The sequence below is a fragment of the Neophocaena asiaeorientalis genome, unplaced genomic scaffold (genome assembly GCF_003031525.2).
Source record: "Neophocaena asiaeorientalis asiaeorientalis breed wild unplaced genomic scaffold, Neophocaena_asiaeorientalis_V1.1 scaffold22, whole genome shotgun sequence".
Lineage (NCBI taxonomy): Eukaryota > Metazoa > Chordata > Mammalia > Artiodactyla > Phocoenidae > Neophocaena > Neophocaena asiaeorientalis.
This window is the reverse complement of record NW_020174422.1, coordinates 465,295-478,412: the sequence shown is the minus strand read 5'-3', so window position 1 is coordinate 478,412 and position 13,118 is coordinate 465,295. Positions and strand designations below refer to the sequence as shown.

The following is a 13,118-nucleotide window of genomic DNA, read 5'->3' as shown; positions in this document are numbered from 1 at the left end:
GCTGGGCGGGGGGTCTGCACTGACAAGGCGTCCTGATCAGCAGCTGACCGGTGCCCCGCGTCCCAGCGAGTCTGCTCCCTGCTCTCTGGGGCCAAGAGGCAAAACCCTGGAGCTCCAGACAAACCCACCCTTGACAGTACCTGGTACCGGGACTCTGATGGGCCTGGGAGAGAGGCTCTTCAGTCACAAAGACAGTGGGCATCCAGATGCCGGGACAGAGGGGAGGCATGGACAGGCCCAGTTTGTGGCAGAGGCAGCAAGGAGTCAGGAGGGCAGGGGGAAAACAGTGGCAGGAGGAGAGGAGAGAAGTAGGGGGAGTGCATTCCCGGGGCCGCGGAGGCCTTAGTGCAGGAGTTGGTGCCAGAGGCTTCTGAGCAGGGCTCGATGTGACCTAAACTGGGCTTGAAGACCCCTCCAGGGGAAGATGGCTGGAAGGGGCATCAAAGATCGTCGACAGGAAGTCCAGCCAGGTGGCTGTGCCCTGGCCTTGATGAGAGGTGGCTCAGGCAGGGGCAGAGGTGCTGGGTGCCCCGGTGGGGCTGGAACCCAGCCAGCACTCTGCCCTCCAGGCTCTGTGCCCTGCGCCGTGATTGTGTCTACCTGCGGGAGGGGTGCTGCTGGGCCATGCACAGGATACTCCAGGTGCTACAGCAGCAGCCCCTATGGCCCCTTCCGACCTGCTGGACCACCTCAAAAGATGCAGGAGGGGGCACCCAAGGGCCCATGAGAAAGCCTGGTCTTGCCTTTTATATATATATGTATGTTTAGTTTATTTTATTTATTTTTGGCTGTGTTGGGTCTCCGTTGCTGTGCCGGGGCTTTCTCTATTTGTGGCGAGCGCGGGCCACTCTTCGTTATGGTGCGCGAGCTTCTCATTGTGGTGGCTTCTCTTGTTGCGGAGCACGGGCTCTGGGTATGTGGGCTTCAGTAGTTGCGGCACACGGGCTCAGTAGTTGTGGCTCGCGGGCTCTAGAGCACAGGCTCAGTAGTTGTGGCGCACGGGCTTAGTTGCTCCGCGGCATGTGGGATCTTGCCGGACCAGGGCTCGAACCCATGTACCCTGCATTGGCAGGTGGATTCTTAACCACTGCGCCACCAGGGAAGCCCCAAGAGAAAGCCTGGTCTTAGATGGGAGTGAAGGTGGGGTTCAGACCTGTTATTCTAGCCCAGCCGCCTGCAAGGCCTAGCTTAGCCCGGCTTTTTTTTGCCTCCCCTGGCCTGGCCCCTGTGTGCAGACCACTTCTTCAGCTCATCTGCAACTCGCTTAGGCCTCCTCCATCCTCTGCTTCCTAGTAACGTTGAGATTAAAGTCTTCGGGCTGGGGCAGGAGGCCCTGGATTTTCACGGGATGCTGAGTGAAGACGGGGGCATCTGGCTGCCCCTGCTATTGGGTGTCTCTGGTGGGGATGCCCTGAGGCTGGGGGAGCATGTTTTCCATGCGGAATGCCCTGGGTTGGGAGGGGCCTCGGGGTTACCCAGTGTGAGGCTGCACCTTCTCTTCTCAGAGGGCAGCCTCCCAGCCTCCTCCCGACTTACTCATGCCTCTCTTCTTGGGGAAGCTCCCAGGAGGTCCCCGAGTCTCTCCTGGGGGCTGACCAGGCTTTGTGGGGTCCAGGGCCAATGCCCCTCCACTTCTCTGCTCACACCCCCGCCTCCCCCCAGGAGCCCCCAGGGAGCCCCTCCCAAGGTGGTTGCTGTTGGGTGACCCTGTTGTGTTACAAAGGCCCCGAGAAGGGGGCGGAGGCCAGGGAGGGTGAGCCTGCCACTCCGCATCTTTGTGACCAGCTGCCCCTTGACCCGCATTTCGGGGCCTTGTCCAGCTCCTGAGGGCACAGGGTCAAACCGAGGCCGCCTGTCTGCTGAGCAGAGTAGCCTGGAGCTTCCCCGGAGCCCCTACCTCTGACTCCCCGGTGCCCAGGCAATAGCAGTTTTCTTGTAGCCCCGGAAGACCTGGAGGAGCCATGAGGCGGGGTGCCTGTCTCTCCCAGAGAGCTGAAGCCTTCCAGCTTTCAGCCAGGGTGAACCCCCCTGAACCAAAACAGCCAGGGAAAAAGGGGTGTGTTGTGGACAAGACTTCCTCCAGTCCCCTTGGTCTGAGGCCCCAACATCTGCCCAAAGCACTCCCGTTGCCTCCTGCGTCCCCGGCTGCAGCCTGCCCCCATCCATCCCCCCACCGACCCCAGCTGTGCTGAGGGTTTGGGGAGGTTTGGAGACCCAGTCGATGTCAGGCACTTGTATTGTCAGTGTTTCTCTCCACATGTGGCTGCAGAAGCAGGTCATTTCCACTCTTTATCTTTCCTCCCTGACTTCCTACCCCATACCCATGCACCCCCCCATTTTTACCTTCTTTTATGGAAGTTTTAAAAAATAACTTTAAACTTACAGAATAGTTAAAAGAACAGTATAAAGAACTCCACCAGTCCCTTCATCAGATTCCCCAGCCATTTGTCTACATTTGCTCCGTCACCCCGTCTCTCTCTTTTCTGAAACGATGCCCCATCAACCCCCTAAATTCTCCAGTGTCTACCTCCCAAAAGCAGGGACACTCTGCATTATCCCTGTGCGAACTCCCAGTCAGGAAATCAACACCGTCCACCCACAATGCCATCCCACCCACAGAGCTGTTCACGTTGTGTCAACTGTCCCAGTTCTGGCCCTGGATCCCATCTGGTGTACCCTATGCATTTAGTTGTCATGTCTCCTGTCTTTCTTCTCCTCTCATGTTTGCCAGTCTTAAAGAGGTCCTTACTCTGTGACCCTCAGTCTAGAGCCCTTGATGTTTCCCATGTCCAGACTCAGGCCATGCCTTCTTGGAGGAAAACGTGGAAATGACACTGTGCACTTCTCAGAGCATCACCCTGGGGACTCCTCTATGTTGGTCTGTCCCACCCGTGGTGACATTTACCTTGATCACCCACTCAAGTGGGCGTCTGCCAGATTTCTCCACTGTCAGGTCCCCATCTTCCCCTTTGTACTCAATTAGCATTTTGTGGAAAGATACTCTGGTATTACGCCAATATTCTGATCTCCAGCAAACCTCACCCACCAGCCTCAGCATCCATTGCTGACTCCTGCCTGCCAGGTAGTGATGACCTCTGTCTGTCATTCCTTCTGCATGTGTTAATCGGCATTCTCCTGTAAGGCAGAGCTCTCCTCCTCCCCCTCGCATTTACTTGGTCATTCATTTATCTGCATCAGCACAGACTCCCAGATTCCTATCGGATTCAGTGGGGTTTACTCTGCTCCTCCCACTTATTTTAATGCTTTAATTGTCCTGGCTCTGGTCGGTGTGTCTTCAGTCGGCTCCATCATTCTTTGAGCATCTTCTTACTTTCTGGCACAAGAAGATGTCTGGGGCTCGTCACGTACTTTCCCTTCAAAGTGCCCCAGTTCTTTTGAGTGGAGAATGGTATTTAGAAACCCAGATCAGGGCACTCCGTGTGCTCACCGTTCTAGGTCCTCTCTGTGGACAAAGCCAGGAAATGTATGTAGGTATAGAGGAACATAGAAACCAACATACACATACACACATACATACAGATGGATACTACTCCAATATCTGTCTGTTGATATTTAAAACCGTGAGCTTATAGCAGCACCCCCATTGCCAATGCAACACCTCAGGCTTCTTTCTAGCCTTCTCCCTTCCATGCATGCAAATATCATCTCTGGCAGTGAGAACCTCCCCTTCCATTCCTTTCATCTATTTACTCATTTGCTCGACGGACCCGACCTCCCACCCACCCCAGCCCCCTTCTCTGCCCTACCATGCCCTCTCCCCCTCACTGCCCTGCTTCCTTGCACACTGGACATACCGCACGTGGCACCCCTTCCTCTGATCACTTCCTTCTTCAGGCACCAAGGGCTCTGCACAAGGGCGGGAAGGAAGGGAAAATTGGAAGGGAAGTGGCTGAGCACTTCCCATTTTGAAAACAATGAAGAAGGCCATGCACACGGTGTGTGTCTGCGGGCGGGTGGTGAGCGTGTCTCTACCTGCTCCAGGTGTGTCAGCCTCTCTCCACTCAAGCTCTCTGACAGGCCCAGGATGCGTCCACCTCCCTCCATCTCCCCTCGTGCTCCAGGGCTTTGGGGAGGGATAAACAATAACCTGAACGCAGGTCCTCGGGATGGGTGAGTGATGGTCCAGTCCGCACGCCCAGTCTTATGCAGCAGCCCATTTAGCTGTCGGGTCTGTGGTCATGATGGGTGGGTGCGGTGCTGACGGGGAGGTGGGGAGCCTGAGGTTCTTAGCTTCCCTGAAGCACCTGCACGAGGAACACACCCTAACCCGCAAGGCCCCCTCCACTCGGCCTCAGCTCTCGGGAGAGCCCGTTCTTGTCCCCCTCCCACAGCATTGAACTTACTAGCGCCAGCAAGCGTCTGTGGACCCCTAAGCTATCCTGCCTGGGCAGAGCCCAGCCCTAGAAGCAGCTGGCTGTGCTGCATGTCTTGGGCAGAGCTCCCCAGATGTGGCAGCCATACCTGGCCAGGGCCTCTGCGCTTGGCGTGCATCCCCAGCCACGTCTCTGCTCCCTGAGTCCCCACCCACAGCCTCCACAGCCACCCTGCCTGCCATGTTGGGCAGAGGCTCTCTGGGAAGGCACGTGTCACATTTCTGCCACCTGCAGGCTGATCCGAGGAGCTGAGGCGCTCCAGCGTCCCCAGACATGTGGGGAGCAGGGGTGGGGGCAGTCAGGTGCATTTTCAGAGGCAGATGGACCAGCTGGGGCTCCTCCACGGGACAGCAGGCGAGAAGTACGGGATTCCCACTCCAGCCTTCTCCCTCTGGCACACCCATTCCCGAGTAGGAGCAGGTGCTACTTATTTATGGGGAGGGCGGTGGTCAGACTGTCCCACCTCATAGGAGCAGAGGTCACCTGGCAGGAAGACAGCACATGCCCGCTGGACCGCCCCCAGGCACCTGAGGGTCCAGGAGCTTCCTCGGGTGTGATCCCCATCCTTGTGGCCACGTTTCCAGTGGCTCCAGGAATGAAGTGGGTCCTCTCACCTCAGAGGCAAGGCTTAGACCCTGAGCCTTAGGGTCCCTGAGCTTTCTCCTTCCCTGCTGGACCCAGTCCTGCAGGTGTGCCAGCTCCTTCCCTGTAGGCAGCCACCGCCTACCGGGAGATCTGGGGCCCTGAGAAATAGTCCTGGCCCTTTTGGATGTTCTAGTTGCAGTGAATAGAAGGGCCTCCATGTGTAGTTAGGGAAGGCCCAGGCGGGCTGGCTGGATCCTTTAAACAGCCCTGCCAGTGATCCTTTGCCTGCCTGCCTGCCTTACCAACACAGCCACCCCCAGTTCAGGAGGCCATTTTGTTTGCCATTGAGGGGAGGAAGCCTGCAGACTCCAGTCTGTACCCCCGTGTCCCTTGAACACTCTGGTCATCTGGCTCATCGCATGCCGAGGTGCAGGACTACCTCTGTGCTTCAGCCTGTGGGCCACTGTTGGCCTCTTGACCCGAGGGCTCTGCACTGCCCCTTTATCCTGGAGAGTGAGCTTGTCCCAGACCCAGGACCCAAGCTAGGGTAGAACCAAAGTCATCAGTGATGTCCTTGTCCCGCCCAGGTGGGAACCTCGGGGTACCTGCACCTCCTGGCCCTGCAGGTTGCGTCTGGCCCTGGGATGAGGCAGCTCTCCGGGAACCAGGGAGAACGGGCAGCGCTTCGAGCCCTTTTCTCTGTGGTCAGTCTGCTAAAGTGATTTTTCTCAAACCGCCTTTCCGATCACATTTCCCGATATGAAGGAGAAAATGCAAAGTCGAGGAGCCTTTGGGTGGCCGGAGGGCCATTTGGGTGTGGTTTTGGACCATCCCTTTACCCTCCTGCCTTCTCCTCATCTGGGGCAGACAGGATCCTTCCGGCCTCTCCTCCAGGGCCTGTGTCCACTCAAGGTTGCCTCCTTCAGGATCAATGCTCTCATAGGTGTCGCTTTCCAAGAGGTAGGCGGGAAGAGTTAGCTACCTACAGATCTCTCTTTTCTGTTGGTCAAAGTAAGAGATGCTCTTCATAGAAAACCAGGAAGCAGAGACAGCAGCGAGGATGCAAGGTCAGCCCTTGCTGAAATATTGGGCCTGCGTTGGCGCGTGGGCAGATCGCACTGCCTTTTTCTGAGCAGCACGATGCTTGCCCTCCCTCTGACCGAGTCCTCTGCCCCAGGCCACCGAGGAGAAGGAGGAGATGGAGGAGCTGCAGGCCTACAACCGGCGGCTTCTGCACAACATCCTGCCCAAGGACGTAGCCGCGCACTTCCTGGCCCGCGAGCGGCGCAACGATGAGCTCTACTATCAGTCGTGTGAGTGCGTGGCCGTCATGTTCGCCTCCATCGCCAACTTCTCTGAGTTCTACGTGGAGCTGGAGGCCAACAACGAGGGCGTCGAGTGCCTGAGGCTGCTCAACGAGATCATCGCCGACTTTGACGAGGTGCGGCCGGGCCCCGACGCCCCCTTTCCCATCACCAGATGTGAGCAGAGGCGTCAGGCGCTCTGTGTCCCAGGCACTGTCCCAGGCATCTGCATACATTTCCTCCCCATCACCATGTCACGATGGGGAGGACGTGGCCCCCGCACGTTAAGCGTCCTGCCTTGGGTCACTGCCTGCAAGCGGCAGAGCTGGAGTTCCAGCCCAGCTGTTTGAATTCGCAGTCTGTGCACGTTGGCTGCCCCATCGAAGCCCCGCCTGGCTGACTCGCCCCCATCACCCGCCGTTCCTCTCATGCCATCTAGGACTGGATGGGGCTCAGGCTGGGACTCAGCATTTGAGAGAGTCCGAGGGAGGAGGAGTTCCCAGGCTAAAGGAGGAGACAGGACAAAGATGCAAACCCCTGAACAGCAGAGGCAGAAACAAAGACATTTTCTTCTTGGTTTATTACTCCCTTGTTGAGCACCCAGTGTGTGCCAGGCCTTGGGGATGCTGTGACCAGTAGAGCAGTCTCGGGGCTGGGAGCTCACCGCGTAGTGAGCGTGAGAGGGACGAGCCAGCGGGAATACAGGGGCTGGGGCGTGGAGCTGGGACCAGGCAGTGTCAGAAGCAGGCCCCGAGACTCCCGGGCGGCGGGGTAACTGGAGTTGGCTGCAATGGGTGTGGACAGGCTTCCGGCAGGTCCTGGAGACAGGAGGAGAGTGTCCTGCTGGACAACGGTGAGGAGGTCTCCCTGGGAGGGATGGAGACCTGAGCCGGGAAAGGGGAAAATGGCTGCCAATCCCTGTCAGAGGACAGAGCCCCAGAGGTGACTAGTGACCTGGCCCCAGGGGCTCTTGTACGGGGCTGGGCTCATAGATAGCCCACAGCCACTAGACAGCCACAGGGTAAGTGCCGGAGAAGACCAGACTGTTGGGGAGCACCAGGGCTTTGCACTGAGTTGGTGACGGAAATGGGCCCCCTGTGTGAACTGAGGAGACAAGAGGGGCCGTGCTGCTGCACTTCCCTGCAGACCTCAGTGCCCAACTTGGGGGTGACCCAGTTTGTCCTCCATCTGTCCAGATCATCAGTGAGGATCGGTTCAGGCAGCTGGAAAAGATCAAGACCATCGGCAGCACCTACATGGCCGCCTCGGGCCTCAACGACTCCACCTATGACAAGGTGGGCAAGACCCACATCAAAGCTCTGGCTGACTTCGCCATGAAGCTGATGGACCAAATGAAGTACATCAACGAGCACTCCTTCAACAACTTCCAGATGAAGATTGGTGAGCCCGGCCTGGAGTCCCGAGGGCTTGTTGGGACTCCCACCCACCATCCCCCATGCCGCCACCATGATCCAGTCCGAGCAGAGGCTAACACTGCAGTGTGTCCCTGCCCAAGGGGTGGGGGTAGGCCCCCATCACACAGCAGAGTTCTCCCAGGGCCTGGAGGTGCCCCCTCTGCATGGTGGTAAGCACTGGACACCCTCTCTCTGAGTTCCTGCCTCTCCCACTCACTGTGCCTGCCAGAAAGGCTTTGTGGGGGGATGCTGTGCACCAAGGGCAGAGGGGCCCCCAGTGGGAGAGGCGGGAACTCAGAGAGAGGTTATCACTGAGCTCCAAGTGGTTTCCGTGCACACGTGAGCACGATCTTCTAGGTGCCGTGAAAGCTCTTCGGGTCTATGCGAACTGGGGAAAGAAATGGTGAGGATGTGGAGATAAGTCAAGTCCACATATCCTTCCCTGGATCCCTTCTTTGTCAAATGCCTTGGCCCTCGCTGTGTGGCTTTGAGGAGCTTCGTAGATGCTGTGGTGTCCTGGAGGCAGGGCCGCTGCGGGAGAGAGTGGGGAGCTCTGAGCAGAGGCCCTGGGTCAGTTTCAAAACAGGCAGAGCCATACTCTACTTGTTCAGAAAATCTTTGAACCAAAACCCTATATAATTTTTTTTCATTATTTGTATTAATTTTATTACTTTATTTCTTAATTGAAGTATAGCTGATTTACAAGATTATATTAGTTGCGGGTGTACAACATAGTGATTCAATATTTTTATAGATTATACTCCATTTAAAGCTATTATAAAATATTGGCTATATTCCCTGTGCCGTACACCTTTTGGTATTCAATTTTGTTGTTTTATTACCCCGACCTTTTATTCTGACACGTTTCAACTCTACAGAAGAGCTGAAAGAATAGCGCAGAGAAAACCCACGTACATCAGCACACTTGCCTGTTCGCTCCCCTACTATATCCACAAAATGATCTCAGAGTCACAACTCTGTGTTGCTTGATAAGGTTCAAGGTGTCTCAGCAGTTTGTTTTTTTAGCATGTGTCTTGCCAAGGATGCCCAGGCTTTCAGAGTAAGAGTTCCTTTTTCAGAAGAAACTGCTTTGTCGAGCATTGCTCTCTCCTCCTTCTGAGGATGGTGGAGGTAAAGAATGCTTTCCAAAAGAGCAGGCCTTTGTTCCTGTCAAAATTTTACTGTATGATCGACCCCCTCTCCAAGAAATATCTCAGGCCAAAAATTATTCAGGTTTCAAATTCTGTAAAAAAGGAACAGAGATTCACCAACAAAAATACTGGTGTTTCAGTTCTAAAAATTAGCACATTAGACTGAAATATTGGATTCCTAAAAATCAATATTGTGATCATGAATGTCCTCAGGAGACCTTTCGTTCTGGCCCGAGTGCTGGGAACTGGGCTTTCCCCGAGGAGCTGGCCGTGTGGGCCCGTGGACACATGCCTATGGACTGGACCAGGTTTTCGTTTTGCATCGGCTGCTGGAAAGCCAGACCAGAGCCAGCTGGGGGCCTGCTTTAACTGACGGGCAGCCTGTGCTTCTATGTTAATGTCACTCTTGGTTTCCTGAGATGTTGCCATTCTTATTTTCCTTTCACCCCATCTCCCTCATCCGCACTGATCTGCACTTTTCTCCCAGAGTGTACTTATTTCTGTGAGCCGCCCCAGCTCCTTCATTGGACCAGGACTGGGGACTGAGTGGCAGGCAGATAAGTAGCTGGGCAGGCAGTTGGGAGACTTGTGTGGCAGATCCCGTCCTACAGACTCAGGAACGTCTTCCCTGGGGAGCGTGGCTTTTGGCCAGTGAGGGCGACAGTCCAGCCTGGGAATAGCATGTGAGGTAAAAAGCTACATGTGGTTTGATGGAACCAAAGAGGAGGGTCGTGGAGGGAACAGTTTTGAAAACTGATGACATTTCTGACTTAGTGAGTGGCCAAGGGGTGTATGTGGGAGCTTCTGCTGGGTTTGTGGTCCTGCCGCTCACACACAAGAGTTAAGCAGCAGTGAGGCTTAATAAGGCCCAGTGTGAGAGACAGTTTATGTAATAGGAGGGAGCACCCTGGGGCTTGGAGATGGGGCAGGAAATGTCTAGCGAATGCCGGGTGAGGCAGATGTGTCCAGGAAGGACTTCGCCAGGAGAGAAGGAGGAAGGACACTTGAGGTGGAGACCAGCACGGCAGAGGCTCAGGGGCAGGGTTGCTCAGTGTTGTCTTGGGCGGGACTGGGAAGGCAGACAGACCGGAGCAGAAGTGTAGGCGAGAGATGGAGAGGGAGAGCCCATGTGGACGGTGCTGTGGTATCACCGCCCTGGCTCAGAGGCCTGAGGGAGGATTACCTGGAGAGAGGAGACTCTGGGGGCAGGGAGGTGGGCTAGGAGGTAGGTTCTAAGAACGAGAATGGTGGCACCCCTGAAACAAACAGAGGAGCAAGGAAGAAGAAAATGGCGAGTCTGGTATATTGAGTCCGAGTTGAAGGTGAAAACTTAAATGCCACCGAGAGAGGGGGGATTAAGGAAAGGCAATCGGACAACGCAGAGGTTACCGGAAACTTTGAAGAGGGCAGTCTAGCGGTGGGTTTGCAGGAGCCGAACGTTGCCTGGGTGGCGAGGACACAGGGGCAGCGGCTATGTGATTGGGTTCCTGTGGTCTCAAGATAGCAAGCATGCAATGGGAGCAGAGCAGTGGCAGCTGTGGGGTTAGCACAGCCTCAGGGCGGGAGGACGCTGGGTGTCTTCAGGCCAAGAGTCGGGGGGAGCGAGAACGGTAGTGAGGGCAGGCAGGGCAAGCGTCAGTCTGAACCCTGATGAGCACTCTCACTTCTGTCCCCTGCAGGGCTCAATATCGGCCCCGTAGTGGCTGGGGTGATTGGGGCCCGCAAACCACAGTACGACATCTGGGGCAATACAGTGAACGTGGCCAGCCGCATGGACAGCACCGGCGTGCCCGACCGCATCCAGGTGAGTGCACCCCTGTGGGGACCTCTGCGTGATGCTAAGTGGTCTTCCGCAGGCCGCCCGCTGTGCCCAGTCAGAATTTCCGCAGCCAGATTTGAGGGTGATGGGGCAGTTGGCGCTGGTAATCTTGGAAGCTTGGAGAACACAATTGTGTTTTGGTCCGTCGGTACCTTGGACAGATCTTCTACCCTGTGCAAGCCCTCTACTGGCCACAGAAGGAACTGGGGGGGATGAGGGCAGCCAGCTGCAGATGCCAGGCCACCAGGCACGCAGAGCGGACACGAGGCGGCCGCAACGAGCAGGGTCTTGCCAAATGGAGCCCACAGCACTCAGGGCCTAGCTCTGAGAACCAGACGAGGCCACTGGTCCCGGCATGGCGCTCCCACCAGCCTCAGGAGCCAAGGCGCCTGGCCAGAGGCCTGGAGACGTTCTCCCGTCTTCACCCTTTGCGTCTGGTGCTTGTGATTCCCAGGCCTGCTGCTCTTCAGCCTCTTTTCTTTGTTTTTCTCAGGCCTTCCTTGATTCTTTCTGCTCCAATCTGACACAGAGAGGCCCTGGACTGGGCTCTAGTCCGGCACCCCCGGGTCCCTGTGAGGCTGTGGCCGGTCATTTAGCCTCCCCGGCCTCGGGGGCCACTGTTAAGGTCCTTGCTCACACGGATGCTGCTTAACTGGCCCCTAACTTCTCTCCCCTGGGGGGCCTCTGAACAAAGGGGCTGACCCCAGCACAGCCCTGGCTGGCCTGTGGGTGCTGCCGGAGGGCCCTGGCCAGATGGCCTTCTCTCACCTCCATCCCTGTGCCAAAGCGGGGGGCGGGGGAACGGACAGCAGGATGGGAGTGGGGGTCCTCAAGGGAGATGGGGAGACAGGATGAGTGTTTACAGAGCCTCCAACCCCAGCCACAGACAGGTGTGAGGGGCTCAGTCAGTAACCACACGACAACCCAGCACCTCGCCTTTGCATGGGGCTTACCTTTCACGGAACATGCTGCCCCCTCCTCCCTGGTCCGACAGCAGGCGTGTGATGGGGGCGCTGGCGGGGGGCGGGTGCTGGCTATGCTCGGAAATGGCTCTTGGATCACCTTGGGGTGAGGTACTCGTCGTCCTCCTGCTCCTGTGCCCCCTGCTCTGGCCCTTCGCCCTGCAGTAGTGCTGTGTCATTACTGAAACCACCTGTGAGTGCTCCTCTTTGTTCCAAAAGCCAAAGCAGACAGGCAGTACCATCTGAAGTGAATCCGGGCTCTAGCATTTATTAGCTACGTAACATCGGGCAAGTGACTTAGATTTTATGAGCCTGAGGTCATAGTTCTTACCTCACAGAAGGATGAAATGAGATCACCAGTGGTTCTACAACTGTCTGTGGTGAAAAACTGGTTTCTAGAACTTTCTGATCACTCAGGAGTGAGACTTCGGTAAACCCTTGGGCAGTGATTGTGGGGAGTCAGACGGCTGTGAGCTCCTGAGCGCCTCCCCTCAGCGTCTGCGTTTCTCCCACTGTGGACGATGACAGGCAGTTTGCGGGCCGCAGGCACACACGAGGTGCTCGCCACGCCAGGCAGCAGGGGTGGGTGCTGCCGCCCTTCCGGTTTCTGAGGCCCTTCGTTGCACGAGCCGCCCCGCAGGGGCACGCCGCCCATCCTTCTGAGTCGGAGGCAGTCAGGGCTCAGGTCATGAATGGCCTGTCCTCTCTCCTCGTTTGCCTCCTAGGTCACCACAGACATGTACCAGGTGCTGGCCGCCAACACGTACCAGCTGGAGTGCCGGGGTGTGGTCAAGGTCAAGGGCAAAGGCGAGATGATGACATACTTCCTCAACGGAGGGCCCCCGCCCAGTTAGCAGCCGCTGCGTACGCCAGGCAGCCTGGCCTCCAGAGAAACGGTGGAAGCCTCGCTCCAGCCCACGAAGCCGCCCTGAGATTTTCCACTTTGACTCCAGAAGCAGCTTCTGCCTTGGCGGGCGGGCGGTCTCCGTCCCAGGCCCCGGGGTGCCAGCGTCCTGCGAGCACCAAGCTGACCAAAGATGTCTCCCCCTGTAGTAGATGCCGCCAGACTCGGTCGGAATCTCGTTTTCTAACGGGTGCTGCGGCGCGTGCGCGGGCGGAGAGACGCCGCTGGAGTGGCGGCGCCACCTGACCTCGGGCCCTGGGGCTGCTTTTCTATGTGAACCTTTAAACTTCAGACCGAGACCGAGGCCGAGGCCCTGCTCCGTGGTGGAGGGGGCCCGGCTCAGGAGTGCTGGCTTTGGAGGGACCGAGGCCTTCCTCGCGGGCTCCTCCCACACCCACACACACAGCCGGTGCCCCTGGAGGGGGCAGAACTGCGAGGGGGAGGCCAGAGGCCCCGGAGCAAGGAGTGGCGGTTCTGAGAAAAAGAAAATATTTATTAAATAAAACAAAACACGTTTCTGTGCCCTTCTTTAGACTATGCTAGTTGTATGCGTGTAAGAAACCCACAGGTAAAGCAGGATGCCA

The 13,118-nt window shown here is 56.9% G+C and overlaps 1 protein-coding gene across 1 annotated transcript in view; it reads left to right on the top strand.

The window, feature by feature from the left end:
- The window catches only part of ADCY5 (adenylate cyclase 5), a 151,825-nt gene extending 139,089 nt beyond the window's left edge, over positions 1-12,736 (top strand). Inside the window, 6 exon segments of the mRNA XM_024756489.1 lie at positions 2,938-2,953; positions 4,586-4,617; positions 6,144-6,420; positions 7,480-7,684; positions 10,529-10,653; positions 12,356-12,736. Of these exon segments, the coding sequence (XP_024612257.1) occupies positions 2,938-2,953; positions 4,586-4,617; positions 6,144-6,420; positions 7,480-7,684; positions 10,529-10,653; positions 12,356-12,484 (784 nt within the window). The 3' untranslated portion in view covers positions 12,485-12,736.
- Positions 12,737-13,118: the final 382 nt, after the last annotated feature.